Source organism: Kogia breviceps, chromosome 19 (assembly GCF_026419965.1).
Source record: "Kogia breviceps isolate mKogBre1 chromosome 19, mKogBre1 haplotype 1, whole genome shotgun sequence".
NCBI lineage: Eukaryota > Metazoa > Chordata > Mammalia > Artiodactyla > Physeteridae > Kogia > Kogia breviceps.
Genome location: NC_081328.1, coordinates 11,745,658 through 11,773,543, shown reverse-complemented (window position 1 = coordinate 11,773,543; position 27,886 = coordinate 11,745,658). Strand labels below are relative to the sequence as shown.

Here is a 27,886-nt window from a genome sequence, read left to right as displayed (position 1 = left end):
GCTAGAAGTGCTGAGAAACACGCGACTGGCGTTCACAGGATAAATGCTCTAGGAAGACATGCACGTCCAGAACACAACCAGGAGACTTTGTAAAGCGGGGTGGGAGGGAGCATCCTTGGGCATCACTTAGAAGAAAACCTCGATGATGACAGGGACACCTGTTTTTCAGTTGGCTCAAGAAAACAGACATCAGGGTTGGATTTTTTTTTTTTCCCACAGTGTCAGACACAAAGGACTCTCCAAGTATTCAAAAAGGCATTTAAGCACACATGAGGCTGAGGGCCCGCCTGCTGTAGACACTTGAGACAGGCCTCCTGCCCACAACCCTCCCATCTCACAGGCTCGGCCCCTCAAGCCCACCTAGGTGGGCTCCACTTCCCGTTCGTTAGATCTCCACGAGGGCCCACCTAGGATGGCAAACTTTATAGACACCCCCCCGTTCTAGCACTCCTAGTTTTCTGGGGGGCGCCGCCCAGTCCTCCTGACAAGCAAAGGGACAAGGGCGGACGCCCAGTTAGGTCTTCAACGGCCTACCAGGGCCAGCACGCCCAGGCCTGGGCCCTCACCTTGCAGCACCCTTCACCCCAGCCGGAACCACAGGGCCCCGCATGGGAGCGATTCTCGGCCTCTCCTTCCGTGGCCGCAACAGGTGACGCTCATCTGCACGCCACTCCCACGGGTCCGACGGGCAGCCTGGGAGCCCTAGGTGGCTGCCTGCGGCTCTACCTTTCCTCCCGCTCCAACGACAGTATAAGGACAGCTTTGAGCGTGACCTAATTTTACACATTCACGTGCTTTAAACTCTTTTACTAGTACCACTTCTGGCAGCAGCTCTCGCAACCGAACAAGACTGGTACAGAACACACAGGAGAGGCCGGGACAGCAGGTTTCAAAAACTCACTTTATTCCAATGTGAAATGAAGACTGATGGTTTAAAAACAAGAAAAAGTTCTTGATCAGCTGTGGGGATGCCTCGCTTGCTAGCTCGCACCCACTCCCTTTGAAACCAGGCGTTGGGACAGGCCATACCCGGCCGCGGCTCGGCGCAGAGCCACCAGGCGGAGGCCCCAGCCGCAGGACCGCGCCCTCCAGCTCCCACGGGTGGCCGTCCCCGCCCAGCTGCTCCCAGAGGAGCGCGTGGCGGCCGGACCTGCGGGCCCACCACCTTCTGCAGCCCCCTCCCTTCCACTCCCAGAACTCCTCTCTGTAGAAGGTGCCTGCGTGTCCCAGGACCAGGTAGGGAGCTAAGCTCCACAAACAAGGGACAGTCACTCCTGTATCTGTGACGTCTCCCCCGGGATCCATGATTCAGTCCGGGTCCCCCCCCACCCCCCTGTGCGTTAGGCAGCTGAGGTTACTCAACGGGGAGAAGGATACATTCAGACTATACCCCAAGGTTAGGCCCAGCTGGGGTGCGGGGAGTGGGAAGGCAGCACCTCCTGCTGGGGCCCGAGGGCCGACAAGCCAGGGCTGGGCACGGGGGTGTCTGGGGAGCCACCGATGCCCAACCCTTTCCCCACCCGGAGCACAGCCGGGCCAGGCCCGGCCCACTGCGGTTAGTAAAGCTGCTGCAGCCCTCACCCCACCATAACGTGCTCCCCAACCGTCCAGCCCTGACACAGAGCTCTGGCCCCCCATCCCAGGACACAGGAAAGCTCCCCTCTTTTCGGCTTCAAACCTGGACTTTCAGCCAGGTCGGGCCCGGGGGTAGTGGCAGCAAAAGCAGCAGCCATAATGTCAAACATACAAACGACCTGAGAAATCTCACCGGCACGCCACCCACCCACTCGGAACCGGCTCGGGGCTGTGTACAAGCCAGGAAGGGCGGATCAGGACACTCGCGGCACAGACACACTCGCGCACACCTGTCTGAGGATGGGGGGCCCGAGGGGGCACCTGTCCGCCAGCTGGGAACTGATGCCCACGTGCTCCATTCACGCGTCTTCGATTAGGCCTCTGCGTTGTATACTCTTCGAGCCAGTGCAAGAACATCTTTCAGAGGGTCAGGCAGGCCAGGGTCCCAGGAGGATGCAGGGGGCAGGGTGGGGTTGGAAGCGTGGAGGAAGAGGACTTGCTGCCTCTCCTGATGTGCAGGGCACTCCCCCTTCTCCTGGAGTCTGGATCGCTGGGTATCGGGGCAGCTGGCCGACGGTCCGTCTGTGTCTCCCTTCCTACCCCTGCAAGCTCAGGGAAGGAGGGTCCTTGGCAGCTGGGGGCTGGGAGGCCGCATCCTCTGAGGCCCCTGCTGGCTCTGGCTCAGTAGCCATGGGCTCCTCAGCCTTATCCCTGTTCCCGCTGGCCTCCTGGAGCTGGTGCCGCCGCGCCACCTCGGCTTTCAGATTCTCCAAGTCTTTTTGGCTGAGTAGAAGGACGGGGCGAAGGGTGGGTATCAGAGGGGGCCTGGGCCCTCCGTCACCTCACTGGCTCTGCTTAAACTCAGAACAAGATCAGGCTCTGGGCTCTCGGCAGTGAGACACACGTGTGGAACAAAGGCTTCCCTCCCGCAAACAGAAAGGCCCCCGCACGCTGAAAAAGTAAGAATTGCACACACCTGACAGCCTCCAGTTAAGGCCTGGCTCCCACCCAGCCTTCACGCCCAGTTCAAACCCACTGCACCCCGGCCGTTCCTATAGCCGATGACACCCAAAACAGCAGGTGCAGGTCCAACACAGAGCAGATACGCTGTAAATGCCGTAACACTGAACTGACCAAACCCATGCCGCACGCAGGTGGGAGAGAGACGGCGCGAGAGGCTTTCGAAGACGGCACTGTTTGTAAGAGCCGCACAGCGACCCTCAGGGCCCGGCTCTAAGGCACATCCCTACACGGACAGAGCAGGAGTCCAGAGAAGGAATGACACTGCTCTTTACATACTGACACGGAACCATCGCCGAGACAGATTAAGTGCAGGAGAAAAACACCTATGTGCATGGCTTGCTACAGTTTTGCACTTCGGGGAAAAAAAAGGGGAAAAACGGTTACAGATCTGTGTTTGCCCAATTATGCAGAGTATTTCTGGAAGGATTCACAAGGAACTCCTTGCCACTGGCTATACTTTTCAATTTTGAACCACGTCAATGTATCATTTACTTAAAAAACCAAGAAAAACATAAAGGCCAACCTCCAAGCGGGGGTGGGGCGCCTCACCTGAGAGGAATGAAGAGGATGCCGTTGATGGCGTTCAGCTGCTCCAAGACGCTGGCCATGCTGGGGGCTGTGAACTGAGGGGCAGGGAGGATGAGCCACTGCCGGGAGGCCGGGAGGCCGGGGTGCGGCCCACCCAGCCCCGCTCGGGGACCCACCTTGAGGGGCGGGATGTTGGCGCTGGAGCCGTTGCGGTAGATCTCGTTCATGGTGCGCTGCAGGGCCACGGCCTGCTGGGTCAGGCACTTGAGGTACTCGGAGCTCTCCTTGGTCTTCTCGTGGTCCTCGCCCAACTGCAGGGGTCGGGAAAATATCAGGGCTGCCCGCAACCCCGCCCCTCCCGCCCCGCCCCGCCCCACCCCGCCCCAACGAGGCCCACCTGTGTCTTGTAGATGGTGTAGCCTTCCTTCTCGTGCTGCAGGGCTGACCGGAACTCGGCTTTGCTCTCATAGACACGGGCGACCAGGTGGTGGCTGCAGGCAGGCACGGCGCAGGGGGAGGCGAGGGAGGGACGTGAATGGGCCGGTGGGGACGGATGGGCGGTGTGCAGGCTACCCCAGAACCCACTCCGGGAACTTTCCAAGGGGGAAGGCGAGTCCAGAACTCAGAGAAGAGATGCAAGTTGAGAGACATTTCCTCAGGAGTCAGATGGAGGACAGAGTGCTGGATCCCGTGCCCGCCCGCAATGCAAGCGCCTCCCGGGACCCTGTGGCCTGGGGCCTCCCTGTCCCCTAACCCAGCACAGCCTCACCTGAGGGCCACCTTGAGGGACTTGGGCCCGTGGTACTTGGTGCTGACGGCCAGCGCGTTCTCCAGGAAGCGCAGCGACAGGTCACACTCCATCACTCCGTGCAGCACCAGCCCGATGTTGTTCTGGGGGCGGTGGGGGGGGCCCCGGTCAGCTCCCACTCCGCGGGCTCGCGGCCGGCCCCGCCGCCCCGCCCCCCCGTACTCACGTCCAGCAGGGCCACCTCAGGGTGCTCCTCCCCGAACACGAGCAGTGTGAGATAGCGGGCGCGGTACAGCAGGCTCAGGGCCGTGGACAGCTGGCTGCTGGCAAAGCAGTACAGGGCCAGGTGCATCTGCGGGGGCGGCAGCGTCAGGCCGGGGCGGCCATGGGTCCCACCCACCTTGCGGGCCGCGCCCCCGGTGGCCACTCACATATTCCTGGATGGTGTTGGGGTGCTCGATGCCCATCACGCGCTCGCTCATCAGCACAGCCTTCTGTTGGTTGCTGAGGGCCTGGGGAGGTGGGGGGCTGTCACCCACGGGTGGTACCGCCCCACACCCAGTCTGCCTGGCCCACGAGCCTCCACAGCAGCTCGGCCTCTTCACCTCTGGCTGCAATTTCTATTTTTACTTTGCACAAAGGCAGCAGGAAGAGTGGTCAAAATCCAGCTGTTGTGACCATGGAAGTCAACACCCCGCCCTGAGGCTGCTGCATATTTTAAAACACTTGTCTTAATCTATGCCAACACATGCATACAAATCTAGAATTGTACTAAAAATAAAGTATTCGTAATAAGAAAAGGCAGACACAGGCAAAAGAAAACAAGAGTCCTATGGCTGGAGCGGGGAGTGGGGCACCTACAGCGCACCTGGCCTAGGAAACAGCCTCTCAAGTCCCGGGGCCAACAAGGCAGGTGAACGCCACCAGGCCCCAGGATGGTACAGGCGACAACGCAGACCCCAAGCAGCTTCCCTGGTGCTTACAGGGCTCCAGGTACTAAGGCAGAATTCACCCTTCCCTCATCCCTGTGAAGGGAGGCCCTGCCACCACTCCCACTTTGGGCACGGCAGCTCTCCCCACAGGATACAGCTCTTAAGTGGGGGGAGCTGGGGGGGCAGGCCGCCGTACAGGCAGAACAAGCACCTCCCCGGGTCTCCACCTGCTCCTCCTGGGGGGGCCTGGAGGTCAGCAGCATCCCGGGCCCCGGGGGTGACAGGGGCTCCAGTCCCACCTGCCGGGACTCCTGCTTCCTGCTGCCGCAGGGGTGAGAACACAGCCCCAGCTCCCCCATGCCCCCCTCTGCCCCGCCGGTGCCAGACCAGGCCCCGGGCCCCTGCTGAAGGTCCAGAGGGTACGCGTGGCCCACCTCAGCGTAGTCGCCCATGATGTAGTGGAGGCGGGCGAGGAGGCGCAGGCAGGCGCAGATCTCCACGTGCATGGCTCCGTACACGTTGTTGAACAGGTTCAGGGCCTCGTTGATGAGCTCGCAGCCCTCCTTCAGGAAGCCTACAGGGCGCCCCGGGGGCGGAAGGTGAGGGCCGGCCTGGGGGAAGTGGGCACCCCACCCCTGCAGCGGCTGAGCACGCGCGCGCGCACACACACACACGCACGCACGCACGCACGCACGCACCCTGCTGTACTTTGGCCTGCCCGCTCTGGAAGAAGTGAAAGGCGTCTGAAGCCTTCGGGTTGACGTGTTTGACCACGGGGAAGATGTTGAGCACGTCCTCCTCCGTGAACGCAGGCTTGTGGCGGCTGTCGAAGCTGTACTCCTTCAGCAGGATCTGGGGACCCAGCCCGGCACCCGCAGGCGGCCTCAGCCCAGGTTCAAACAGCTGGCACCGCCCCGCCCAGTCCCCCCCCCGCCATGGCCCCGGGAGCCCTGTGGGGCGCTCTGAGCCCGCCCACCTGGATTCCGGTTTTCAGGGAGATCTCCCGCAGCAGCGCGATCTTCTGCAGCCCGTAGGTCTCCACGGCCTGGTCCACGGTCTCACTGGGGAGGAGCGGCGGGTGGGCCCAGGCAGCCCAGCACCCCTCTGCCCCCTTCCCCACAGCTGCCCCTCCACCCGAGCCCCTCCCAGCTCCCCTCCCCACTTCCCGAAGCAAGCGGCCCTCCACAGCTCCCTGCTTTCTCCTCCCCGTTCCACTGCCAGCAACCACGGAGGACCCAGACGCTGCCTGGGAGCCCAGCGCCCCTGCACCCGTCACGTACCACTCGAGGCTGAAGTCAAAGTAGTTCTTGGCCTCCTGGCAGATGTTCTTCCAAAGCTCCTGGGGGGTCATGACAGCCCAGGCTGTGTTATCCGCTGCCCCTGGCGGCCGGTTTCTCCTCCTCCTGTTCCTCTTCTTGGAGACGAGCTCGTCGGCAGGCAGGTGGGCCACGGGGTTGGGGTAGGAGCTCAGGAAGCAGTTCAGGAAGTGGCTGATGGCAGCCGAGAGCCCCGAGAGCTCGACCCCCTGCAAGGGAGGTTGGACCAGTGTCACCACCCGGGCTCCCCCCGACATCCCCATGACCCGGGCCAGGGAGGGAGCGCAGTACCTGTAAGTACGTCTTGAAGATGTGCTTGGCAGAGCGGGTGAGGAGCTCTCCGATGCCGATCTTCTGCAAGGGTGCAGAGAGGGGAGTCTTGGTCAGGCCCCAGGCCTCCATCCCAGCCCCGCCATCTCACAGCCACCCCGGGCACCACTCACGTAGATGTGGTCCAGTTGGTCCCGGGCCGGGCTCCGGAGTACCAGGTCCAGCACCTTGCCCAGGTAGCGCATATTAATGCCGCGCTGACGCATCACCTCGGCCAGCGTGGCCCCGTCCATGGGCAGCACCGCGTGGTCTGCGAAGTCCTTCACCTGCGGGCTGCAGCACATCAGGCACCCCCAGCCCAGGGCCTCTGCCTCCTCCCGCCCTGGGTCTTCCCAAGGGAGCTCACGCTATCCTGAGGCCCTGACGGAAGGAGGGGACTGAGACCCCAACTCCCAATCGGGAAGAGGGAAGGAGACAAAGCAGCAGCAAGGATGTGAGATCTTGTCCCCAGCCTTCTGCACAGGCCACCATCACCCCTGTGACTGCTGGGCCCACACGGCGGGGAAGCAGAGATGAGGGAGCCGCACAGGCTCTCCTGTGATTGCAGAGGCAGAAGCAGGGCTACAGCTTCACCCCGCGGCTGTGCTGCGCCCCGCAGAGGCCTGGGGCAGCCAGCACGGCAGGCTCAGCTCAAAGATCGGGGGACACAGCAATCCCACCACTGGGCATATACCCTGAGAAGGTCGTAATTCAAAAAGAGTCATGTACCACCATGTTCACTGCAGCTCTATTTACAATCGCCAGGACATGGAAGCAACCTAGGTGTCCATCGACACTTATGATGAATGGATAAAGAAGATGTGGCACATATATACAATGGAATATTACTCAGCCATAAAAAGAAACAAAATTGAGCTATTTGTAGTGAGGTGGATGGACCTAGAGTCTGTCATACAGCGTGAAGTAGGTCAGAAAGAGAAAAACAAATACCGTATGCTAACACACATATGTGGAATTGAAGAAAAAAAAAAAGGTTCTGAAGAACCTAGGGGCAGGACAGGAATAAAGACGCAGATGTAGAGAATGGACTTGAGGACACAGGGAGGGGGAAGGGTAAGCTGAGATGAAGTGAGAGAGTGGCATGGACATAAATACACTACCAAATGTAAAATAGGTAGCTAGTGGGAAGCAGCCGCATAGCACAGGGAGATCAGCTCGGTGCTTTGTGACCACCTAGAGGGGTGGGAGGGGCGGAGATGCAAGAGGGAGGAGATATGGGAACATATGTATATGTATAGCTGATTCACTTTGTTATAAAGCAAAAACTAACACACCATTGTAAAGCAATTATACTCCAATAAAGATGTTAAAAAAAAAAAAAAGATCGGGGGATAGCACGGCGCCTAAGCTCAGGGCTGCCTCCGTAGGGAGCAAGCACCGTGTACATACGTAGGGCCTATGTACAAAGCCTGTGGGGGTGAAGACGCCCCCAGCCCCTCTATCAGCCATCCCAGCACACGGGGGCTCAGAGGGCCAGACCGCAGCTGCCAGCCCACAAGGGAGGGTGTGCAGAGCAGAACCTGATGCCTCCCTTGGCCCCTGTGTGTCAGCAGACCCATTCTGGGGAGGAGAACTCCACCCTGCCTGCCTTGCAGGTCAGCAGGCCTGAGTCACTCCAGCAAAGGTTCCACAAGCTTCCAGAGTCGGAGATGGATGAGGCCCCAGGGCCTGTAACAGCACCCTCTGGGCAGTCCCTCGGTCCCACCCCTGCCCTCACCAAGCCGGGGATCTGGCAGGAGAGCAGGAAGGCAGCAGCATCTTTTAGCAGCTGCTTCTGGTCCCGAACTTCCTCCTGGCAAGACTCCGGGAAGCGAACCCCTGGGGGAGGGAGAGCAGAGGCGTGAGCCAGGCAATAGGGAGGCGGGTGGCCAGACAGACAGCAGCCCCCAGGTGGGCGAACAGGCCCGCCAAGCACTGGGGCCCTGGAGGACCATTCACCTGGCGAGAAGATGTCGGGGTTGAAGCGGACGTCGAAGGCCGTGCTGCTGACGGAGCCCACAGCCTTGCACGCGTTGCGGATCACCTCCCGACTGCGAGGGTCTGCTGCGGAGACGCTGCCCATTAGGAGGCAGCCCCACTCCCGCTCCGGTGGGGCGGCAGCCAAGCTTCCCCTGGCCTGGACTCCCCCGGCAGCCGCGGCAGCCCCACCTGTCCCGTCGTCCGAGGCGACGGTCTCCGCCAGCTCCTTCACCTTGGCCAGGCCACTAGCACTGCTGCCCTCCTCCTCGCTTCCCACCTCGGGTGCTGGAGGGTCTTCAGGCTTGGACTCCGAGGATGGGGGGTCACCGTTTTCCAGTGACGGGGGTGTCTCCATCTTGCTGGCCTTCTGCTGCATCAGCTGCAGGGCTGCCAGCTTCATGAAGAGGAGGTACCTAGAGCACAGTGGATGGGGCAGAGCAGGGGATGGAGGAGGAGTATGTAGAAGCGTGACTGCTCTGGCAGCTTCCAGCCGGCTTTGGGGGACCTGAGCCAGGCCCCAGCTCCTGCCCTGCTGGGGTTGAGGGATGTTGGGGCTGGACACCCTGCCGGCCTGGGGACACAGCCCGTCCAGTGTGCAGGCGTCCACTCACGTGTGCGTGTGCCAGCCCAGCAATACGACCACGTGGCGGCAGCAGGTCACAGCAAAAATGGGGGTCTTCCCAGACAGGAAGAGGACGGCTGGTGTGTGTGTGTGGGGGGGCTCACAGGCAGGCCAGGGCTCTTGAGAGCGCCAGGAACCTCCCTGGCATTCTGACAGGGAGATTATTCTGGGGCATTTGACGGGCTGACCCCTAAGCACAAAACGCCAGCAGCAGGGACCCCAACCCCGCCCCTCCTCCAGGGCCCTGACGCTGGTTCAAAAATACCCAAGCAGATTTCCACGTGCTCCTTGAGGGAACAGCCCCGCTTCAGTCAGTTGAAAGCCACTACTGGTCTAGCCACTTGCTAGTTTCTGATCCACATAAAGCTCTTGGATGTCCATGCTGGGGAGCCTGACGCCACGGTGGGTGGCGCTGGGGCTGGGAGGACCAGGGCCAGAGCTAGCTCTTCACTTTCCAAAGCCTCCCCCGTCCAGGATCCGGCCCCGGGACCAGCCACCGGAGGATGCAGCCGCTTGCCCTGGCTCCCCACCTGTGCTCCACGAAGGCGTCCACCAGCTCCTGGCGCAGGCAGCAGAGCTTGTGGCGGTGGGCGCGGGGGAAACCGGCGCGGGTGCACTCCTCGGGCAGCACCTCGCCGGGCACGGGCAGGAAGTTGAGGTCGGGGGGGAAGGTGCGCAGCAGGTCAAGGATGTAGTGGCGACCGTCGTTGCCGATGATGCCCTTGCACTCCACGGAGGAGCAGAGCTCCACCTCTTCATCCCGGTCGTTGAGCACCCGGTGCCTCAGGATCTTGAGGGGCCGGCTCGTGCGTTCCAGCAGCTCCAGGTAACGTGGGTGCGACACCACCGTCTTGCCAAAGTCAATGGAGCCGTAGATGACGCTCTGCTCCTGGTCCCGCTCCAGGATGCCGGGGATGATGGACTGGGCCGTGACACGGTAGCCGCGGTAATCCACCACCACCGTGCCCAGCGTGTACAGCCCCTCCACATCCACGGCATTGTATGTGCGCACTCCATTCAGGTCGTTGGTGGGCGCCACGTAGGCCGCCACGTCCCCACCGAAGTCCTTGTAGTGGTCGCGGACATCGAAGCCCAAGCTGAAGAAGATGTTGTTCCAGATGAACATCTGCATCTTGGTCTCCTCGCTGGGGTTGATGGCCATCACGTTGCCATCGATGACTGCCATGGCGCCCCGCGTAGCTGCCGCCGTGAAGTCGCTGTGTACCTGGGGGCCCGAGGTTGGAGGGTGAGAGAGCCGCGGGGTTCATCCCGCCTGGCCAAGCTCGCCCAGGGCTGGTGGAGGTAAGCAGGACAAAGTTTCCTCACATTTGGAAAAGGGCAAGAAACCCCAGCTTTGGGCTTCCCTGGTGGCACAGTGGTTAAGAATCCACCTGCCAATGCAGGGGACACGGGTTCGAGCCCTGGTCTGGGAAGATCCCACATGCTGCGGAGCAACTAAGCCCACGAGCCACAACTACTGAGCCTGCACTCTAGAGCCCACGAGCCACAACTACTGAGCCCGTGCGCCACAACTACTGAAACCCGCGTGCCTAGAGCCCATGCTCTGCAACAAGAGAAGCCACCGCAATGAGAAGCCTGTGCACCGCAACGAAGAGTAGCCCCCGCTCACCACAACCAGAGAAAAGCCCGTGCGCAGCAACGAAGACCCAACGCAGCCACAAATAAAATAAATAAAATAAAATAAATAAATTTATTTTTTTAAAAAAAGAAACCATAGTTTTGAAAAAATGTAACACTTATACTGCGAGAGAGAGCAGAGCTTAATGATTAAAAGGGAGAGTGAGGATTGGGGTGGGTCTGGGAATCACTAAATACGAGCCAGGCGATCTTGGCTGATCACCTCTCAGACCTGTTTTCTCATCTATAAAACGGTGACGTTAAAAGTATCAGCCTTTACAAGGTGTCTGGAAGATTACAGGAGGTAAAGCCTACATAGCACCTGGCACAGCCCCTGGCAAAGTGAGCACCCCGGACTTTAGATCGTATTTTTACCATTATCACCTCCAGTAAGAGTATGGGAGATTTCAAATAAACTTTTCTCAAAAGCACTGCTTTTTCCTCATCTGTCTCAGGAAAAACACGCAGGATATCTCAGTAGGGCACGTGTGTCCAGCTGAGGGCTCCACGTGGGTGTGCTGGGAGGGAAGCTCTCATGGACCTTGCCACTCAGCCCACCCTGGAGCCGTGCCCCCACCGCTTCTGGCCCCCAGACGCTAAATCTCAGGGAGGCCAGAAGAAGGAGTTGGGGTCGTCTACCAGGCGGCGGAAGGCTGGCAGAACACCCTGGAAGGTCCCCGATGGCCCCACCCCGGCTTCCCTCTTGTTCACAGAAAACAAGCAGCTAAGTGGCCGGCGGGCCTGCGGCCACCGGTCAGGCCCGAGGGGCCACGGGCACCTTGAATATGGCTCTTTCTCGCAGCAGCCGCTCAGGCAGGTTCTTCCGAGGCAGCTCCCGCGTTGTCTGCAGCTCCTCATTCCAGTCCCGGGTCTACAGCAGGACAGGGAGGGGGACACCGGCTCAACCTGAGCCCCCAGCACCTGCTCGGGGAAGTCCTGTCCCCCGCCTCCCCGCAGGCAGCCCCCCAAGCACCCGGAACCCGGCCTGGCGCCCAGCAGGGGAAGGGAGGGAAGAGCCAAGGGTGGGCCGCCCGGCTGCAGGCACCTGTCCTGGAATATGCTCCTCGTAGCCCAGCCGGGAGGTGTAGGCGTCCTCCGCGCGCACGCAGTCCATGGCGTGCTCCGCCTGCGGCGCCGTCCAGCTGTATACCTGGAACGGGGTGGCGATCCTCTCGAACGGGTGGCGCTGGACCCTGTGGTGGGCAGAGGGGAGATGGGGCAGCCCGCTGAGCCCAGAGCCCTGCCCTGGGCCCCTTCTCCAGGGTCCCACTGGCTCTGCCATCTCCCCACCAAGGCCCTGTCCCTGGAGAGTCTGACGGAAGCAAACGGCCGCCTGTCCTAGGGCTGCTAGGCGGTGCTGGGGGCACAGCTTAGGGCAGGAGGGCTAGAGTTCAGGCTGTACGGTTCACCCACCCCGTGGGACACTGAGATGAGGGACAGATGGGCGAAGGGGCTACCTTTTCTTCTGCAGGGCGGCAAAGTTTTTTTTGAAGGTTGGGCTGATCTGGTTGAGCAGCTCCACCAGGGAGTGGCTGAGGAAGCGGGGGCTGGCAGGCTTGGGGTTGAAGTGGTACGCTGTGGACCTGCAGGCAGAGGGTGGCCACTGTGCAGGGCGCCCCAAGCGGCTGCCCACGGACTCCGAACGGGCTCGCACAGGGACTTACTGGTTCAGGTAAAATCCCCGAGTGGAGGCCGTGATGCTGACTTGTCGGTCCTCGGCTGTGATCACGAACAGGTACATGAGGTCCCCGTGCATCTTGCGATTCCCGGGGGGGGGGTTCCAGCCGCTCATGGTGAGCACTTTCAGGCACTGCAGGGGCTGCGGGAATGGCCAAGCTTGAGTAGGCCAGGCTTCCTGCTGTGGCGATCCCCTGCCCCAAGAGACCTGCTCCCACCTTCCAATCACGGTTCTGGGGCTGCAGAGGACACAACGGCCGCTCCCGGCTCCCTGGAAGGATGTACTCAGGCGGTGTACAGTCGATGGGGTCCATCTCCAAGCCCTTCTTCCGCTTCCCGCTGTCTGAGGGACCCGAGGCTGGTGGTCAGCCCAGGACCACCCAGCGGCCAACTCCCTCCCCAGCTCAGGCGGCCCTGGTCTGTGTGCCTCCAGCCCCACTGCCCTCCAGGTGGGAAGGCCGGGCCCTGCCCCTTCACCAGGCCCCGGCCAACTTGCTCCCGGCCCCTCTGCCCAACCGCCAGCCCCAATGCCTCCCGCACCTCCCAGGTCGCCATCAGTAAAGACACTCAGGAAGGACAAGGAGTTGCAGTCAACCCCGTTGAAGGCATCGGATGGGTCCAGGCTCTTGAGCAGGTCTCGAACGTGGCGCACGTGGATGCGGGCCTCTCGCACTGTGTATGGCTCTGTCGGGAGGGGGATGGGCAGGGCGTTACCAGGGCAACAACCCACCCAGCAGAGAAAAGTGATTTTCAATTTAAGGCTTTCACTTACAAACTCCCTTATGAACACGTAAGTTGGAATTCTGCTTTCAACACATACACCTGCCTGCTGGTGGGCAGGGATCCTTGTTTGCAGAGAACCTTATGCCAAAGGGCTCAAGAGATGTCTCTGGAAGTGCACACAGAAGCCCCCTGCTCTCTGCCCACGAGTGTCTCGGGTGGGAAGCCCGGCAGGCACAGCCGCTAGGTCCCCATGGGCTCAGCCCAGTTCTCCCAGGGCAGCCCTGGCCAGGGGTGGCCTGAGGACTTACAGGACCTCAAACTGCATCACTGCTCCCCAACTCATGTTTCATGAAATTTCAATGAGGGTTCTTCTGGGGAAGGACAGAGGTTTCGTCGTTAGGTAAGTCTGGGCACAGCTGGGTTACATTTTTCCCACATTTGCTCCTTGGCTGACATGCCTAGAACCGCGGTGCCACCTTTCCCCAGGTAACCTAAGTTCACGGGACTTTTTTTTTTTTTGGTACAAACAAACCCGACTCACCATGCCAGCTGGACTGCTCCACACTGGGCCTGACTTCCCTGCTCAAGAGCCGTGAAACCTTACAGTTTCCTTAAGAGACTGAACTTTTATCTCTATAAAATTTGAACGGGCTGATCTCAAGCACCTGCCTGGTACTGTTTGTTTCTTTTAAAATCACGACTCTGATATTCAACCCACGAAGTTGGAGGGTGTGCTTGTGATGGCCTGCGAAGCCGACCTGTGCTTCTGTCCTGTCTTCTCCTGCCTCCACAAGTTCAATGCTGCCCTGAGCCTCCACATGCTCATCTGTGACACAGTGACGCCAAGATACCAGCGGGAGGGGTGGGGGGGTGGGGTGAGTGCCGCCTGGCCCTGCCTCCCCACGCCCCACCTTGGCAGGCCGCACAACTTCCGGACAAACCTTCCACCACGCGTAGCACCGAGCCCTCCTGCAGCCCCTCCACGCTGCGCAGCTCTGAGAAGTGGTCCAGCATGTTGCCATCCAGGTGCAGTGAGAAGCAGGTGCGGTGACATGTGTCTTCACGGTCCATGAGCACCTGGTGGATCTCCTGTACCATCTCCTGGGGGGACACCTGCCAGGGAGAAGGCCCCGACCAACCTGGTGAAAACATACCGCTTCCCCAGCCCAAAGTACCTGGGTCCCTAAAATCAATGCTCCGAATACTGTTTCCCCCTTTTTGGCTTTTATTTTAAATTCCAGGCCCTGCCCATCCATACCATGCCCACTTGCACCTGTGTGTATGTGTGTGCAGGGTATACGCACATGTGCAGGACAGAGCCTTGCCCTGTTACCCGCAGGCTTAAACTATTCCTGCAGACCAAGAGCAGCCCTGAGTAGAGCAGCAGGAGGTGTAAAAACAAGGAAAAGAAAAAAGCAATCTTGCTTCCTCCCTTGCCCAGTGCCAAGGTCCCAGGGCAAATGGCTTCCCCCTTCAGGAAGGTGTGCTCTGGGGCTGAAGCCTGTGGCTCCAGAAGACACAAGAGGGCCTCACCTGGTTCCCCAACGAGTAACAGTTTACAAGACCCCTGGGTTGGCTCTGCTCTTGAAGACCACCCACTACCACTCTCCTCTCAGACAGATGGTAAAACTCCAGCCAGAGAATTGACCTACCTGAGGGTGGGGAGCCCTGGGACCCCAACACTACCCAGCCACTACCATACCGATCCCCAAACAGGGCTGGCAGTCCCAGCTGGGATCTGTCCCCTTGCAATGAGGCAACGGCCTGAACCTGGACTCCCATGTCCACCACGTTAGCTGAGTGACCTTGGAAGGCACAGGACCCTCGGTTTCCTGCCTCAACATGGGGCCAGACCGGGCAAAGGCAAAGCTTGTCTTCGCATCCTCATCCTCCCCAACAGGCTCAGGCCTTGGTTCCCAGTACCCCGGCCCCCAGTACCCCTCTATCATCTCACCTGGAGGGAGAAGGGCTCGATCCCAGGAGCCAGGATCTTCACAGAAAAGCCCGTGTCCTGAATGACAATGACTTCCTGTCCAGTGGTCTCCTCTCCCGGCTCAGCCTCATCCAGCCCATTTTCCCGGGGCGGTTCGGCAGCCCCCTCTTCCTTTTTCAGGCTCTCCGGGCAGTCCCCATTCAGCAGCATGACTGATGGCAGCTCTGTGGGCGACAAGAAAGGAGCTGAGTCAGATGGGCCTCGCTGGTGAGGTCTGCCTCACCTACCAGGGTGGACATTGCCCTACAGTATGGCATCTGCCTGTCCTCCCAAGACTCGGCCCTGCACTGGACTCCGGTCCCACCGCACCCCAGGGCACACCTGAAAGCTACTGCCCGCTTGCTGGCCTCCACACCCCGGGTCCTCGCTTCCTATCTGCTCCTCAGGCCCCCAGTCTGGCGGCCGTGTTAACAGGCCGCCCAGACCACTGTCCCCAGAGTCACCAATGCCACCCTAAGGGCCAAACCTGAGAGTCTGCTCTGGCCTTACGCAACTAGCTGCTTGGCTCCCCTTCCCCCCACCGCTCACTTCCTCCTCTTCCCTGATGGACACTGATGCTCTTATTCTTCCCTCTCCAGCTTGACCTCCTTCTGGCAGTCCAGCGGTGGGTGTCCTGGGCCCCAGCCTCTCCTCATTCCCATCTTACCCTTGCCCGTGACTGCAAATGCCCTCCTGTCTCCCAGCTCACGTGACCGATCCAGGCCTCGCTCCAGTTTTTCAACATGTGGCCATCCCTTAGGCCTCACCAGACTCATCTTGTCAGCATGGAATTTATCTTCCTCCACAAACCAGCCCCTGCTCTGCGAATGCCCACCCCCCATCCCTATCTAGTCACCCAACCTAATCTCCAAACTGGTCACAGGACTGCTGCAGGCCATTTCCCCTATTTCAAGAATACCACTTGCTGTACACCTGAAATTAACATAACATTGTCAATCAACTGTACTTCAATTTAAAAAAAATTAGAACATGCACTACAGTCCTAATTATGTGTGTATATGTACATTTATATCTATTCCAGTAGAAAGACTAAAAGACTCAGAATTCAGTGCCTTTCCTTAAATAATAGGATTAAGAGTGATATAATCCTTTCCTTATAAAGTCTGTACTTTCCAGGTGTTTACAATAAGCTTGTATTATTGTATGACACACTTGTTAAACTAGTGTTTATTTTAGGGTATGATTTAGAAAAAAAAGTAACAGGAGCTTTTTGAGAAAACGAGGGCACTGAAACTGTAGCGAGCAAATTCTTATATCAAGTTTTGTGAACTGTTCATGTTTTATATCCAAAGTCTACAAGCGATTTTCATTTTCATGGTGCGACCATATCCTTAGATGAGTAGCTAAATGTGATCCAAAGACAACACTTGTGCTTCTACAAATGAAATTCTGGTAAATATAGACAACTCCTTTTTTAAATAAAGTGCTTTTTAAGTTGTTATTAAAGATGACCATAGTATAAAAGATAAAATATTTCAATTAATGGTAAATCTGCATAATTTATGGTTAATAGGAATAAGTGAAAATCCATAGAATCAAATAAATATAGCCCTTTTTCCTCTTCCAAAAAAATAAAAGGTACCACTTAGAACCTTCTAATACTCTCCTCTGCTCTACTGCTCACAGGAACCGAGCATCTCAGGCCTAAAGCCCATCTCAGCTCCTGCCAGTTCCCCCCATCAAGGTGCAGCTACACCAAACTACTCAGAAGTCTAAGAACAAGCCACACATTTTCCCTCCTACCTGTGCTTTTGTTTACGCTGCCCCCCATATACCATTCTATCGGGCAGACTTCTACTCATCCGTCAAGGCCCAGGTGAAATAAACTCTCTTCTCTGAATCCTGACCAATGACCCCTGGCACCAGTGTCGTGCTGCACTCGGGGGGCTGTTCACACCAGCAGCTCTATCTTCCTCCTCCTGTCTTGCCCGCACTCAACAGAAAGGCACTGAACTAATGAACTGATTACTGTAAAAGCCCCGCACTTGTGACCAGCAACAGACTCACATGTTGTGGGGAGAAGGAGCAGGTGACAAAACCTCCCACTTCTCCCCAGGCACTAAGGGGAGCAGAGGAGAGCCTTCCCGCCCTGCCCCCAGTGGGGGAGAAGAGGATGTCCTCGCAGAGACCCTCCAGCAAAACACAGGCCTGCCTGGAGCCCCACTGGCCCACGGGGCATTCCGGCCCAGGGTCTGCCTGGCAGCCAGACTGGCCCCTTGCTTATCTGGGAGCTCCAGACAGGTCAGCTCAGCCAGCTCTGCTCTGGATCCCAACCCATCTAGACTCCACCTCCTCTTCCCTACCCAGCTGTGAGGAGTGGGGACGGGGTGCACCTCCCCAGAGCTGTGTGGGCTCTACCCAGACCTACCAGAAACATGGAGCAGGGGCCTCGGAAAATGTATAAAAGTCCAGATAAGCCTGACACAAAAGGGCACACGGGGGAACCAGGAACGGGACGTGGAGAGAAGCCACTCCCTCTCCCCGCGTCCCCTCAACTTAGTGATAAACAGAACGGCCAGGAGCTCAGACACAGTCCCCTCCTCCTTCCCCCAAATAAGGAGGTCTGGGGCCCAGAAGTTCAGTGCCTTGCCCAAGGTCAAGAGAGTCAAGAGCGGACCCTAGATTCCCCGCTGGAGAGGCCCCCTACCACATGGCTGCACTGCCCTCAGTCCTGGCCCACGGCGCGCCTTCAGTAACTGTCGCCACCTCCATCCCCAGCACACAGCTCCAAACCTGAAGGTAAACTCCCAACAACCACAAGGACGCACAAGGACCTCTCCTTCAAGTGAGCCCACAGCCCTAGGCGGGGCGACCCCAAGCCCCTGGAAACTGAGCAGCCGGCCCCAAAAGGAGAAGCTGGCTGACTCCGTGACACAGCAGACAGGGACAGGAGGGCAGGAGAAGGGCGGTGGTTGGTCACTTTTCAAAATGCAGCAAGAGGGTTGACAGCTGTGAGGCGGCCTTCCCCCAGCTGAGGCCTTGAGAAAGGCTTTGCTGTCTGACCAGCCCTCAGGATGAGGGGGCCCCCTGCCCAATACAGAACAGCAGCTTTGAGGTCTCTGAGACCCCAAAAGTGGGACACCAGAGACCTGGACCCAGACAGGTGGCCTGTGCTCCCTGAGTCTGGGCTGGGAGAACAGAGAGGAGGGCAAGGGTGGCTACAGCTCCCACACCCCCTCCCTGGCTCAGGGAGCCTGCCCAGAAGGCACCTCTGCTCCAGGTTCCAGCCCCAGGGGGCACCCAATCTCCTATCAGATTTCAAAGGAATGTGGCTGGTTCCCAGGGGCCTCCACTCCCCTAAGGCCAGCCCGCCCTGCCTCTCCTCTTTCCTGCAAAGCACCCTCAAGGTCTCCCTACAGCGGGATCAAGGCCCAGTGACCTCCCCACCAGAGGCCAGCCACTGGGCTCCCTGTCCTCACAGCCCACCTGGTGTGGTCGGTGGCTGCCCTCGCCCATGTTCTGGAGTCACAGGACCTCCACGGCAGCGAGGCAGCCAGCGCTCAGGCCCGGCACTGCCTGTGTGCCTCGTTCCGGCCTCTGCCTCTACCCTTGCTGCCATGCAGCTGGCCGGCCCAGGGCTGGAGATCCGGCTGGCTTCGGGTTTCAGTGGGGCCAGGCCTGCCGGGGCGGCCCTGGGAAGGGCACACTCCCCCTGCCTTGCATCCTGCTCAAGGTCGGCCAGAAGGACGGCTGTGGGCCAGGAGGCCCTGGTGGCTCCACGACCCCAGGTAGAGCCGCCACCAGTGCTCAGGCCCACCTCCCTGTACCCCCCAAAAGAGGGTCCCTGCTGGTGAAGCAGTCAGTGGGGCAGGAGAACACAGCGTCTAGGGTACCTGGGCCCCTCAGGATCGAGGGCCCTGGGGACTGGCTGGCAGGGGTAGAGCCCAGCAAGAGGGTCCTCTCCTCGGCCCCAACCCCAGTGGGGGTGGGCAGGACCGCTTCAGCGGGCTGCTGGCAACAGCTGGTGCAGACTCGGGCCCAGGCCATGAGGTGGCCGCCCCCCTGTCCACGGGCTGCACTGAGCAACCTGCCCACCTCCTGGGTCAAGTGGTTGGCTGGGGCCTCTGGCTCGTGCTGCCCCCTGCAGGTGACCTGGCAGCCCTCCCCTTCCTGAGAGTCACTAGCTCTGGTGGGAACCCTAACCCCAGGCGCCCAGAGGACAACTGCACCTATGCCCCAGGCCTCCAGCTCCACCAAGAAGCTGGCAGGCTCCAACTTCCCTCCCCAGCAGCCCCTGCACTGCCAGGAGAAAACCAAGGCTCTCCCCTGGGGAAAACAGAGCTGGCAGCAAGAGACCAAAGGCCGCGCGGCCGTGGAGAAGGAACATGCCCAGCCTCGCCAGGGCGCCTTCCCAGGGCCTCTGACTTGTTGCCAGGGCCCAGGCGGGACTGCTCCGGCATCCATACTAACCAGGGTGGGGGCAGGCAGCCAGGCTCCCTTCAGGCCCCCTCCCCGCCCATCCAGTCCCTTCCAGACAGCCCCGAAGGGCTGGCACCCAGCAGAGCCCCTCTTCTTCCGCCGCCCTCCCCAGACACACCCCAGCCCTGTGGAGAAGGGGGCGGGGGCAGAGCAACCTGGCAGTGACCCCTGCGTAGCTGTTACAACCACCCTCACCCTGGTTACCACAGAGCCAACGCTCACTCTAGGCCCAGCCCGTAGCAGGTCCCTCCATCAGCTCAACCAGCCCATCTCACTTGAGGAAACTGAGGCTCCAGAAGCTTAGTAACCAAGCTGCCCGAGGTTGCAGAGGCAACAGGCAGCCAAGCCAGGTCAAGAAAAAAAACAGATTTGTCAGACACCCAGGCTCAGGCCTTGAGTGCCAGCCCCAAGGCTGCAGCGCCCACCAGGTAAACAGTACCCCCTTCCTCTACACTCCTGCTTCCTTACCCCAGGGGGCACCCCTGAGGATCTGGGTTTTAGGGAAGGAGAAAGGTGATCCTCTGCAGAATGGGAAGGGGTTGCCCAAACAGCATGGCATACACCTCCCGCCCCCCCAAGTCTCCACTGGCCAGCCAGAATGAAGAGATAAAGCACAGCCCTGGCCTGGCCCGGGAGAACGCGGACCCAATGGGCAGCTGAAAGGAGTTAGAAAAGAAACGTAAGCCATCCCAGGTGGCCCCTGTGTGCGTTTCCCAGCCTGGCATGGCCTCACTCAGTAGACTGTGCCAGGGCCAGGCCCCGCCCTAGCCAAAACCTCACAGGGTGAGGCTCCTGCAGGAAGTTAGGCCTCAGAAGGCATATCACCCTATCCCAGGAATCTGGGGCTTCAAGGGAAAGGGGTGGGGGCAGGCAGCCTAAGGAAGATCCCAAGGAGATAGGCATCTGTTTGCCTCCTTCCCATCTCCACCCAGGCCAGAAGCAGGTCTGCAGGGTCTGGGGAGAATCCAGTGTTCCCTGAGCTGCTCTGCTCAGACCTACCCAAAAGAAGAGCTCTGGGGTCCTGTCCAGGAGCTCCCCTAAGCCCCCAAGCTCCTCTCCTGTCTGCCAGCCCCCTTCACCTCCGCTCTGGGCCTCAACTCCAAGGAGCCCTCCCCTAGGCAGAAGGAACTCGACACACCACCATGAACTTGAAAAACTTGCTGTTCTCTTAACCCCTAAAAGTAGCTTTATTCCCAACAAGGCACCTGACCCTTGGTCCCCCGACAAAAGGCCTTGATCACCTCCTCAAGGGGACTAGAGAATCTTCCAGAGCTGGATTCTGAGGTCAGAAGCCTGGGTGAGGCCCTGTTGGGGGTCTCCATTAAGGCCTCCTCCTCCGTTGAATAGATTCAGTCTGGCTGTAATTCAAGTCCTAGCTCTAGACAAGCTTCCCAGAGGCTTAGGGAGCCAATGTTCCACCTGCTAGTACACTTCCAGTTTCCCCAAAATGAACAGCTGTACCCTCCCCTGACCCAGGTTGCTCCAGACAGACCCCCTCAGAGAAATTCTCCAACACTCTCCCCTCTCCTCAGTCCCTACATTCTCAGCATATGATCCCAGCCAACATGCCTCTCCCAGCTTCCTCTGGGACAGGCCAGGGCAGCCTTGGCAATCTGGCTGTGAGCTGGAAATCCAAATGCTGAATTGCTGTGTGACCTTGGCCAAGTCGCTTCATCTCTTCAGGTCTCTTTGCTGGAGGGGAAATCGGCCTCCTCTTATCTAGCCTGCTTCACTGATTCAGAGGCTCATCAGGGTGAAGCCTGGCAGGCTGGAGTCATCAGCATTTGTCATTCTGCCCAAACCTTGGCCTTCTCTAGGCAATCAGCAAAGCTGCCACAGTACGTATCCCCCACCATCAGCCAACCCGGCTGTGATCAGTTACAGGGTCAGAGAGCCCACCTAACACTGTTCCTGTCCTGACTCACCCAAGCTGGGAAGGGAGATGAAGATGACAAATCCCTTTTGAGGAGAGTTATGGGGAGTGGGAGGCACGGGTAGTTCTGCACTCCCATTGTCACCCAGGGCAGAGAGGGACACAGCCCAGCCCTGGGGCTCTGAGAAAGATTTGGAAATGACAACCCAAGGGCTGGGAAGGGGCTTCCAACCTCAAGGCTGTAGTCAAAGATGACGGAAGGAACAGAGGGAACAGAGGAGGCCCAGCAGAAAGGCAGGCCCCACCTGAGAAAAACTGCAGCCACTCCCAAAGCCAATGCCACAGCCCACGGGGGAGAGCTGGGAGCCTGACTCCATGCTGATGACCTTTGCCTTAAAAACAGCAACTCTGGGCTGACCCACTTTTCGCAATAAGGCGGGTTAATGATCAAGTTCTGGCATAAACACCACCTCCTGCCAAGGAGTTTGGCTTTGCCCCCATACACAGGCAGACCCCTAGGTCTGCCCGCCAGGCCGACATCTAACAGGACAGAGATCAGACCCTGCAGATGTGGGGTTAAAGCCTTTCCTCTGGGAACGAACCACAGAAACCCCCTCACGAAACACACACCCCAACTTGCACTCTTCCCACAGACCAAGCCTGAGAAGTCCCAAGCTGAGTCTAACTCGCAAGCCTGCAGCCCTGTGCACAGGGAATGCTTGGGATCCTGACGCGAAGGGGGTGCTTGACGGAACAAGTGTCAAGTGACCCCAGTCCGGAGAGTTCCCCATGCCCAGGGGCGTAGGGAGTGGGGCCGCCGCGTCCGTCCGTCTGAGGAGTTGACACACCCCGAAACTGCATGCGCGTGCACGTCTCCCCGCGATCTGGCACGCGTGTGTTAGCCGCCGCTGCCCGCCGCGGGACCCCACGTGTGAAGCCCGGGCCGCAGGCGGGGGCGACAGTGAAGGTGACCTTCAGGGCGGGGGCGCCCGGTGGAGGGCTCGGCGAGATGCAACCCAGCCAGGCGCGGAGGGAAGGCGGCGGTCCCCGCGCAACCCCGAACCCCCCCGCCCACTCGGCCCGATTCAGCCTCCCGCCCTGCTGCCCCCACGACCCCGGCCCCGCTCACCCGCCGCGCCCGGCCGCCCCTTGCCAACGTCCTGCGAGCTGGGCTCCCGGGCGCTGTCCGCCGGGGCGGCCGCCGGCAACTCGTCCGTTTTGATGACCATGGCGGCGGGAGCGGGCGTCCGCCTCGGCTGTCCGCGCCGCCCGCCGCGCCACTAACCCAAGTGCCCTGCGCGCCGCTGCCGCTGCGGGAAGGACGGAGTCACCGGCCCACGTGGTGCGCGCTATGGCCTTTGACCCCACCGCCGCTCCCTTGCCCCGCCCCCGGGCCCGGCCCGGCCCACGGAGGCCGGCGAGGGACAAAATAAGCCACTCCTCGTTCGTTGTGTACCAACGCGGTGGCTTTTTCGAACGCCTTAAAGGGAACGTACCCCGTCTCTGGCTAGAGAAAGGCTTCGGGCCCCCTCGAGGGGCGGGGCTACGGAGAGGCGTCCTTGCGGTTCGCTGCCCGTCGGGCGGGCACCTTGACCTTGGGTGGAGACTCGTCTGGACTACTGTTGCTTGCAGTCCCCTCCCCCAGTGGCTTCCTATTGCAGATCTGCCAAATGACCACGCGGTGTCAAATCTGAGGTGTTAATATGACCCTCAGCGCCCTGCTCACTGAGCTTGCCGTCCCCGAAGGGGTGGAGCGGGGGTGCGTCTGGCTTCTTGAGGAGGGGGTGGAGGGTAGACTAGGGCATGCTCACAAGAGGCAGGGGTGGCAGGTGGCTAATAGGGATGAGGTGCCAGAGATGGGCCCACCAAACTCTGTTCTGAGCCACAACGGGCTCCCCTCTGCCAGCGGCCTCGACACCCCCCATCAGATGAGTCCCCACATCCGCTCTGGCACATTATCCCCATTTTTTAGTGGAGGAAGCTAAGATCAAGGTCACACAGAGAGCAAGACTTTAGCTAGACCAGGCTAAATCCACAGCCTGGACACTTTACAGTAGTTCATGTTTTCAGATGTTTGGGGCCTGTTGGGGACTGAGAAGTGAAGTCAGAGAATGCTGCCCAGCTGACATTTTACCAGGTCTTGCCAGTGAACTGAAGTTCTCCAAGCCGAGAGGGTGAGACAGTCTACCTTGCACAGGCCCAGGAAGCCACTGGGAAGCACTTAAGGCATATTCCAGGAACTAATAGAAATTGGGAAGCTGAAGCTGCAGAGGTTGGCTGGGGTGGACCTAGTGCCTCATAAAAATTGCAGAGGAAAATGGACTTTGTCCTGGAGTACCAGTGATGGGAAGGGGAGCCAGTGAAAGGCTTTAAGCACTTAAGCAAGAGGAAGAGAAGTGAGAAATGCTTTGGTTGCTGTGTGGAGGATAAGGGGACTGAGCTAGACCAGGGGGAGATGAGTTTGGACTATTGCACAAGAAGGCTGGAAATAAAAACAAGACCTGACTACAGCCCACCACATGGAAGGTGGGCAGTCAGGTGGTACATGAACCTAACACGGAGCTGGATTGGAAATCTGCATCCTGCAACCTCTACCTTGTCTCTTCTGGTAACCTTGAGCAAGTCACTTGACTATCACGCCTTTGAATCTCAGGAGCTTCCTCTGTCAAATAAAAACATCCATCTTTCTGGCCTCTTACCTAACTGTTGGGAGGAGATAGTGGTCATCAAAGCACTTTAGATAGTGTGAAATACTTCACTCTGTCTTTCAAGCAGAGCTTGCAGGAGTTCAGTACTGCAGGAAGATCAGAGATGAACCAGATCCAGTCCCTGCCAGGAGAAGTTTCAATCTGGTGGGTGAAGAGAGATGCACACAGCAATCTCACGTCTAAGGCTGCAGAATAAAAGCCTTTAAAGAAGGCTGTTCTGAGTGTGCAGGGGAGGGAGTCAGGGAGGGCTTCTGGGAAGAAGCTCCTCTGAAGCTTTGAAGGATAAGAAGGATTTTAATGAGCAAGACAGAGGAATCATATGGGAAGACACAGAAAGAGGGACCCTGGGAATTTATTCACTCGTTTATTTTTTTTAAACCTTTTAATTTTATTTAGAACTTTGAATACATTCACATGATTCAAATTTCAAAAAGCATAAAAGGGTGCACAGTGAAATCTCTCACCTGCCCCCAGCTATCTGGTTTTCCTTCCCAGACCACCAGGATTACCAGTTCTTTTATATTCTTCTAGAGATAGTCTTTGCATATAAGAGTGTGTATGTGTGTGTGTGTATGTGTATATATATATTTCCCTTTAGTTACACAAATGGTAACATACTGTACGTGCTATTCTTTACCCTGATTTTTTTACTTACTATATTCTGGAGATATCAGTACACAAAGAGCTTTCTCATCCCATTTTATGGCTGAATAATATCCCAGTGTGTAGATGTACCATAATTCTTTTAACCAGTCTCACAACTGAAACTTAAGGAATTTGGAGAATTGTACCTAGTCCAGTGTAGCTGAAGTTGGAAGCCCCCTCCATGTTGGTAACACTGCTCATAACCAAAAGCTTAGCTCTGTTTTAACACTGTGAGCAGCAAGCCTGGGGATAGGGAAACAGATACACACAAAAAGCATCATCCTCTGACCACATTCTCTATCGTCTGGTGGTCCAACCACATATTAAGCAGACTATTTCTTACTTTCAAGCTGCTTCCACCAATGTCTTTTCACCATCGTCTTAACAACAACTACTCCCATCACTTTCCCCAACTATTTCCACCATTGCCTATACTTTGTGCTATGGTTAAGGTGACCATGTGATGTATCATGCAAACCAGGACACTTTGGGAGTGAAAGTGGACACTATTAATAATGACATTGGGACAACAGGCATAAACGAACACTGTCTTGGCCAAGCTAGGATGTCTTGTTCTCAGGTGAAGAGTCCAGCTGCTAGACCAGGGGACTTCTTGAAGGCAACGACCATACCTTATTTATCTGGGTATCCCCAGCATCTCCCCAGAGCTTGATGCATAGTAGGTGCTTAATGCACAGTGGTTGGTTGAATGGAGGTCCCGGGTATAGACAGAGCCAAGCAGTCCTTTAGAGGCCTCCACAGGGTTTCACCAGATATTTATAATATCTGGGCTTTCTGAGCAAATATTCCTTTTATGTACTGTATGCTTTGACCTTTGTATACAGAGCTTCAGATCATTTCCATGATGCCTAGCTGAGATCCACCAGGCTGAGCCCTGGAGAGGCACCAGCCTACACCTTGCCCTGGCCTTACTCCTATGTCCTCCTTATGATCAAGGTCTGCGAGTGCCTACTGATAAGTAAGGAAGGGCGCTAATGACCTGTCTGTCCAGGGGCCTAGTGACTAAGCAGTCACAGCAGCCTTTGAACCTGCAACATGGCTTCTGTGGATCCTCTTCCTATTTCCTTAGCAGGCTCCTGTTACACATTCCCCATCCTCAGGGCTGTCTGCCTGGGGGGTACTCCCCATCTTTATGGCCTCTGGGTAAAGATGCTAAGTAAATACAAAGGGAGGTTTACGGAGGCTGAGACCTCCCCTACATAATTAGTCTGCTTAAAGCCTCCCATCTCCCTAATTATTGTTATGATGGATGCACCCATTCAGCGGGGCATTTCTATTCCCCCCCCTCATTTTCAGAGTTCCCAAGGGGTTGGAGAGGTGAGCTGGAACCCAAACCCCCCAGATTGCAGGAAGGAGTCCCCGACCCCGATGGCCTGACTCTAGGAACCCACGAGAGAGGAAGTGCCCCACCTCCCTCAATCCAGACCTGTGTGGGCAGAACTGCCAGGAGGGGTGACAGTTAGCCAGGCTCCCCGGGCCTCAATCTCCTGATCTATAAAATGAAAGGATTGAAGAAAATGATCTCTGAGTTAGGTGACGCTGACATTGCACATCTCTGCTCTGTACTGTGACTCTGGGCTGGGCTCAGCCTAGAGCCCACAGGGGTCTCTGGGAGGACCCTAAGGCCAATCCCTCTCCCCCTTCCTCTTCTTCTCTCCTTTTTCTCTACTTGAAATGGGACCCCAGAGTCCTGGGTAGATGTTTACCCAGGGCTGGGCCTTCCCTTCCTCAGCTACCTGGGGAGATAAAAGGCCAGGGACAAAGCAGAGGGAGGCCTGTGCCATACTTCCTGGGCCTGTTACAGGTCTAGTCTTAGTTCACCCTGGGCTCAAACCTGATCCCCAGAAGTTGGAGCGAGGAACTAAGATGGGGCAGCCAGGACTGTCCTGTCTCCTCCACCTGGGCACACTGGGTAGGAGTCAATATGCAGGTTGGCCCTCCATATCTGTGGGTTCTGCATCCTCATGAATGGTTCAACCAACCGTGGATCAAAAAAATAAATTAAAAAAAAATTTTTTTTGGCAGCACCACGGGGCTTGTGGGAATTCCCCGACCAGAGATTGAACTTGGGCCACAGCTGTGAAAGCGCTGAACACTAACCACTAGACCCAGGGAACTCCCAAGAATATATATTTTTTTAATTCCAGAAAGTTCCAAAAAGCGAAACTTGAATTTGCTGCACTGGCAACTACTTACATAGCATTTACATTATATTTACAATTTACACAGTATTTATGACTATTTACATAGCATTCACATTGTACTAGGAATTATTAGTAATCTAGAGATGATTTAAAGTATAAGGGAGGGGACTTCCCTGGTGGGACACTGGTTAAGACTCCGAGCTCCCAACGCAAGGGGCCTGGGTTCGATCCCTGGCCAGGGAACTAGATCCCACATGCATGCCGCAACTAAGACCCGGTGCAGCCAAATAAATAAATAAATAAATATTTAAAAAGAAAAAAGAAAAAAAATAGATATATACCAAAATGTTAAAAAAATAAATAAAGTATAAGGGAGAATTGGGTATTCCTGGCAGTCCAACGGTTAGGACTGTACACTCTCACTGCCAGGGGCCCGGGTTGGATCCCTGGTCGGGGAACTAAGATCCCACAAGCAGAGCAGCATGGCCCAAAAATAAATAAATAAATACAGAATAAGGGAGGATGTATGCAAATACTATGCCTTTTTTTTTTTTTTTTTAAGGCCTCACCACATGGCTTGGGGGATTAGTTCCCCAGCCAGGGATCAAGTCTGGGCCTCTGGCAGTGGAAGTGCAGAGTCCTAACCACTGGACTGCCAGGGAATTCCCATTTTGTATCAGGGTCTTAAGCAGCCTCAGATTTGGTTTCCGTGGAGGAGAGGGGAGGAGGAGGGAGTTTGGGAGGAGTGTCCTGGAACCAATCCTCTGTGCATGACTGTATGTGACTTCATCTATCTCCATCCCTGACTCCTTCACTACGTGACCTTGAGCAAGTCGTTTACCTTTTCTCAATGCCAACTTCTGTGGGAGAAGCATCATGGGAAAAGAGGCATGAAATCAAGGTCTATGAAATCAAGCTCAGATACCACTGGGTCTGTTAAACTGTTTCTCAGTCCTGGCAGCTGGAAGCAGTCACTCCCTCCTTAGAGTTCAGCAAATATTTTATTCAATGT

The 27,886-nt window shown here is 57.6% G+C and overlaps 1 protein-coding gene across 3 annotated transcripts; it reads right to left on the bottom strand.

Annotated features, from left to right (window-relative positions):
• Positions 1–882: 882 nt before the first annotated feature.
• On the bottom strand, positions 883–22,741 carry CLUH (clustered mitochondria homolog). Of its 3 annotated transcripts, none has more exons than XM_067021080.1 (26): positions 22,486–22,741; positions 15,026–15,228; positions 14,013–14,184; positions 12,889–13,032; positions 12,567–12,691; positions 12,336–12,490; positions 12,129–12,254; positions 11,717–11,864; positions 11,450–11,542; positions 9,564–10,258; positions 8,601–8,824; positions 8,391–8,495; positions 8,170–8,270; positions 6,566–6,718; positions 6,414–6,476; positions 6,087–6,331; positions 5,783–5,867; positions 5,505–5,658; positions 5,241–5,380; positions 4,306–4,386; positions 4,101–4,226; positions 3,896–4,017; positions 3,524–3,617; positions 3,303–3,437; positions 3,148–3,221; positions 883–2,526 (listed from the first exon to the last, which is right to left on the bottom strand). In XM_067021080.1, the coding sequence occupies exons 1-26, from the start codon at positions 22,583–22,585 to the stop codon at positions 2,448–2,450; spliced, it is 3,942 nt and encodes a 1,313-aa protein (XP_066877181.1). In that variant the 5' UTR covers positions 22,586–22,741; the 3' UTR covers positions 883–2,447. The 3 variants fall into 3 exon arrangements, with proteins under 3 accessions (XP_066877181.1, XP_058902631.1, XP_058902630.1); XM_059046648.2 differs by having other exon boundaries at positions 883–2,358; positions 8,391–8,492; positions 22,486–22,710; XM_059046647.2 differs by having other exon boundaries at positions 883–2,358; positions 22,486–22,709.
• Between the last annotated feature and the right edge of the window lie 5,145 nt (positions 22,742–27,886).

Coding starts and splice junctions, on each gene's coding strand:
- CLUH (XM_059046647.2), bottom strand. CDS start 22,585: ATGGTCATCAAAACGGACGAGTTGCCGGCGGCCGCCCCGGCGGACAGC. Junction 11,865..12,128: donor GCCGCCCTGCAGAAGAAAAG/GTAGCCCCTTCG, acceptor TGCCCACCACAG/GGTCCAGCGCCACCCGTTCG. Junction 8,271..8,390: donor CCCCGACATCTTCTCGCCAG/GTGAATGGTCCT, acceptor TCCCTCCCCCAG/GGGTTCGCTTCCCGGAGTCT.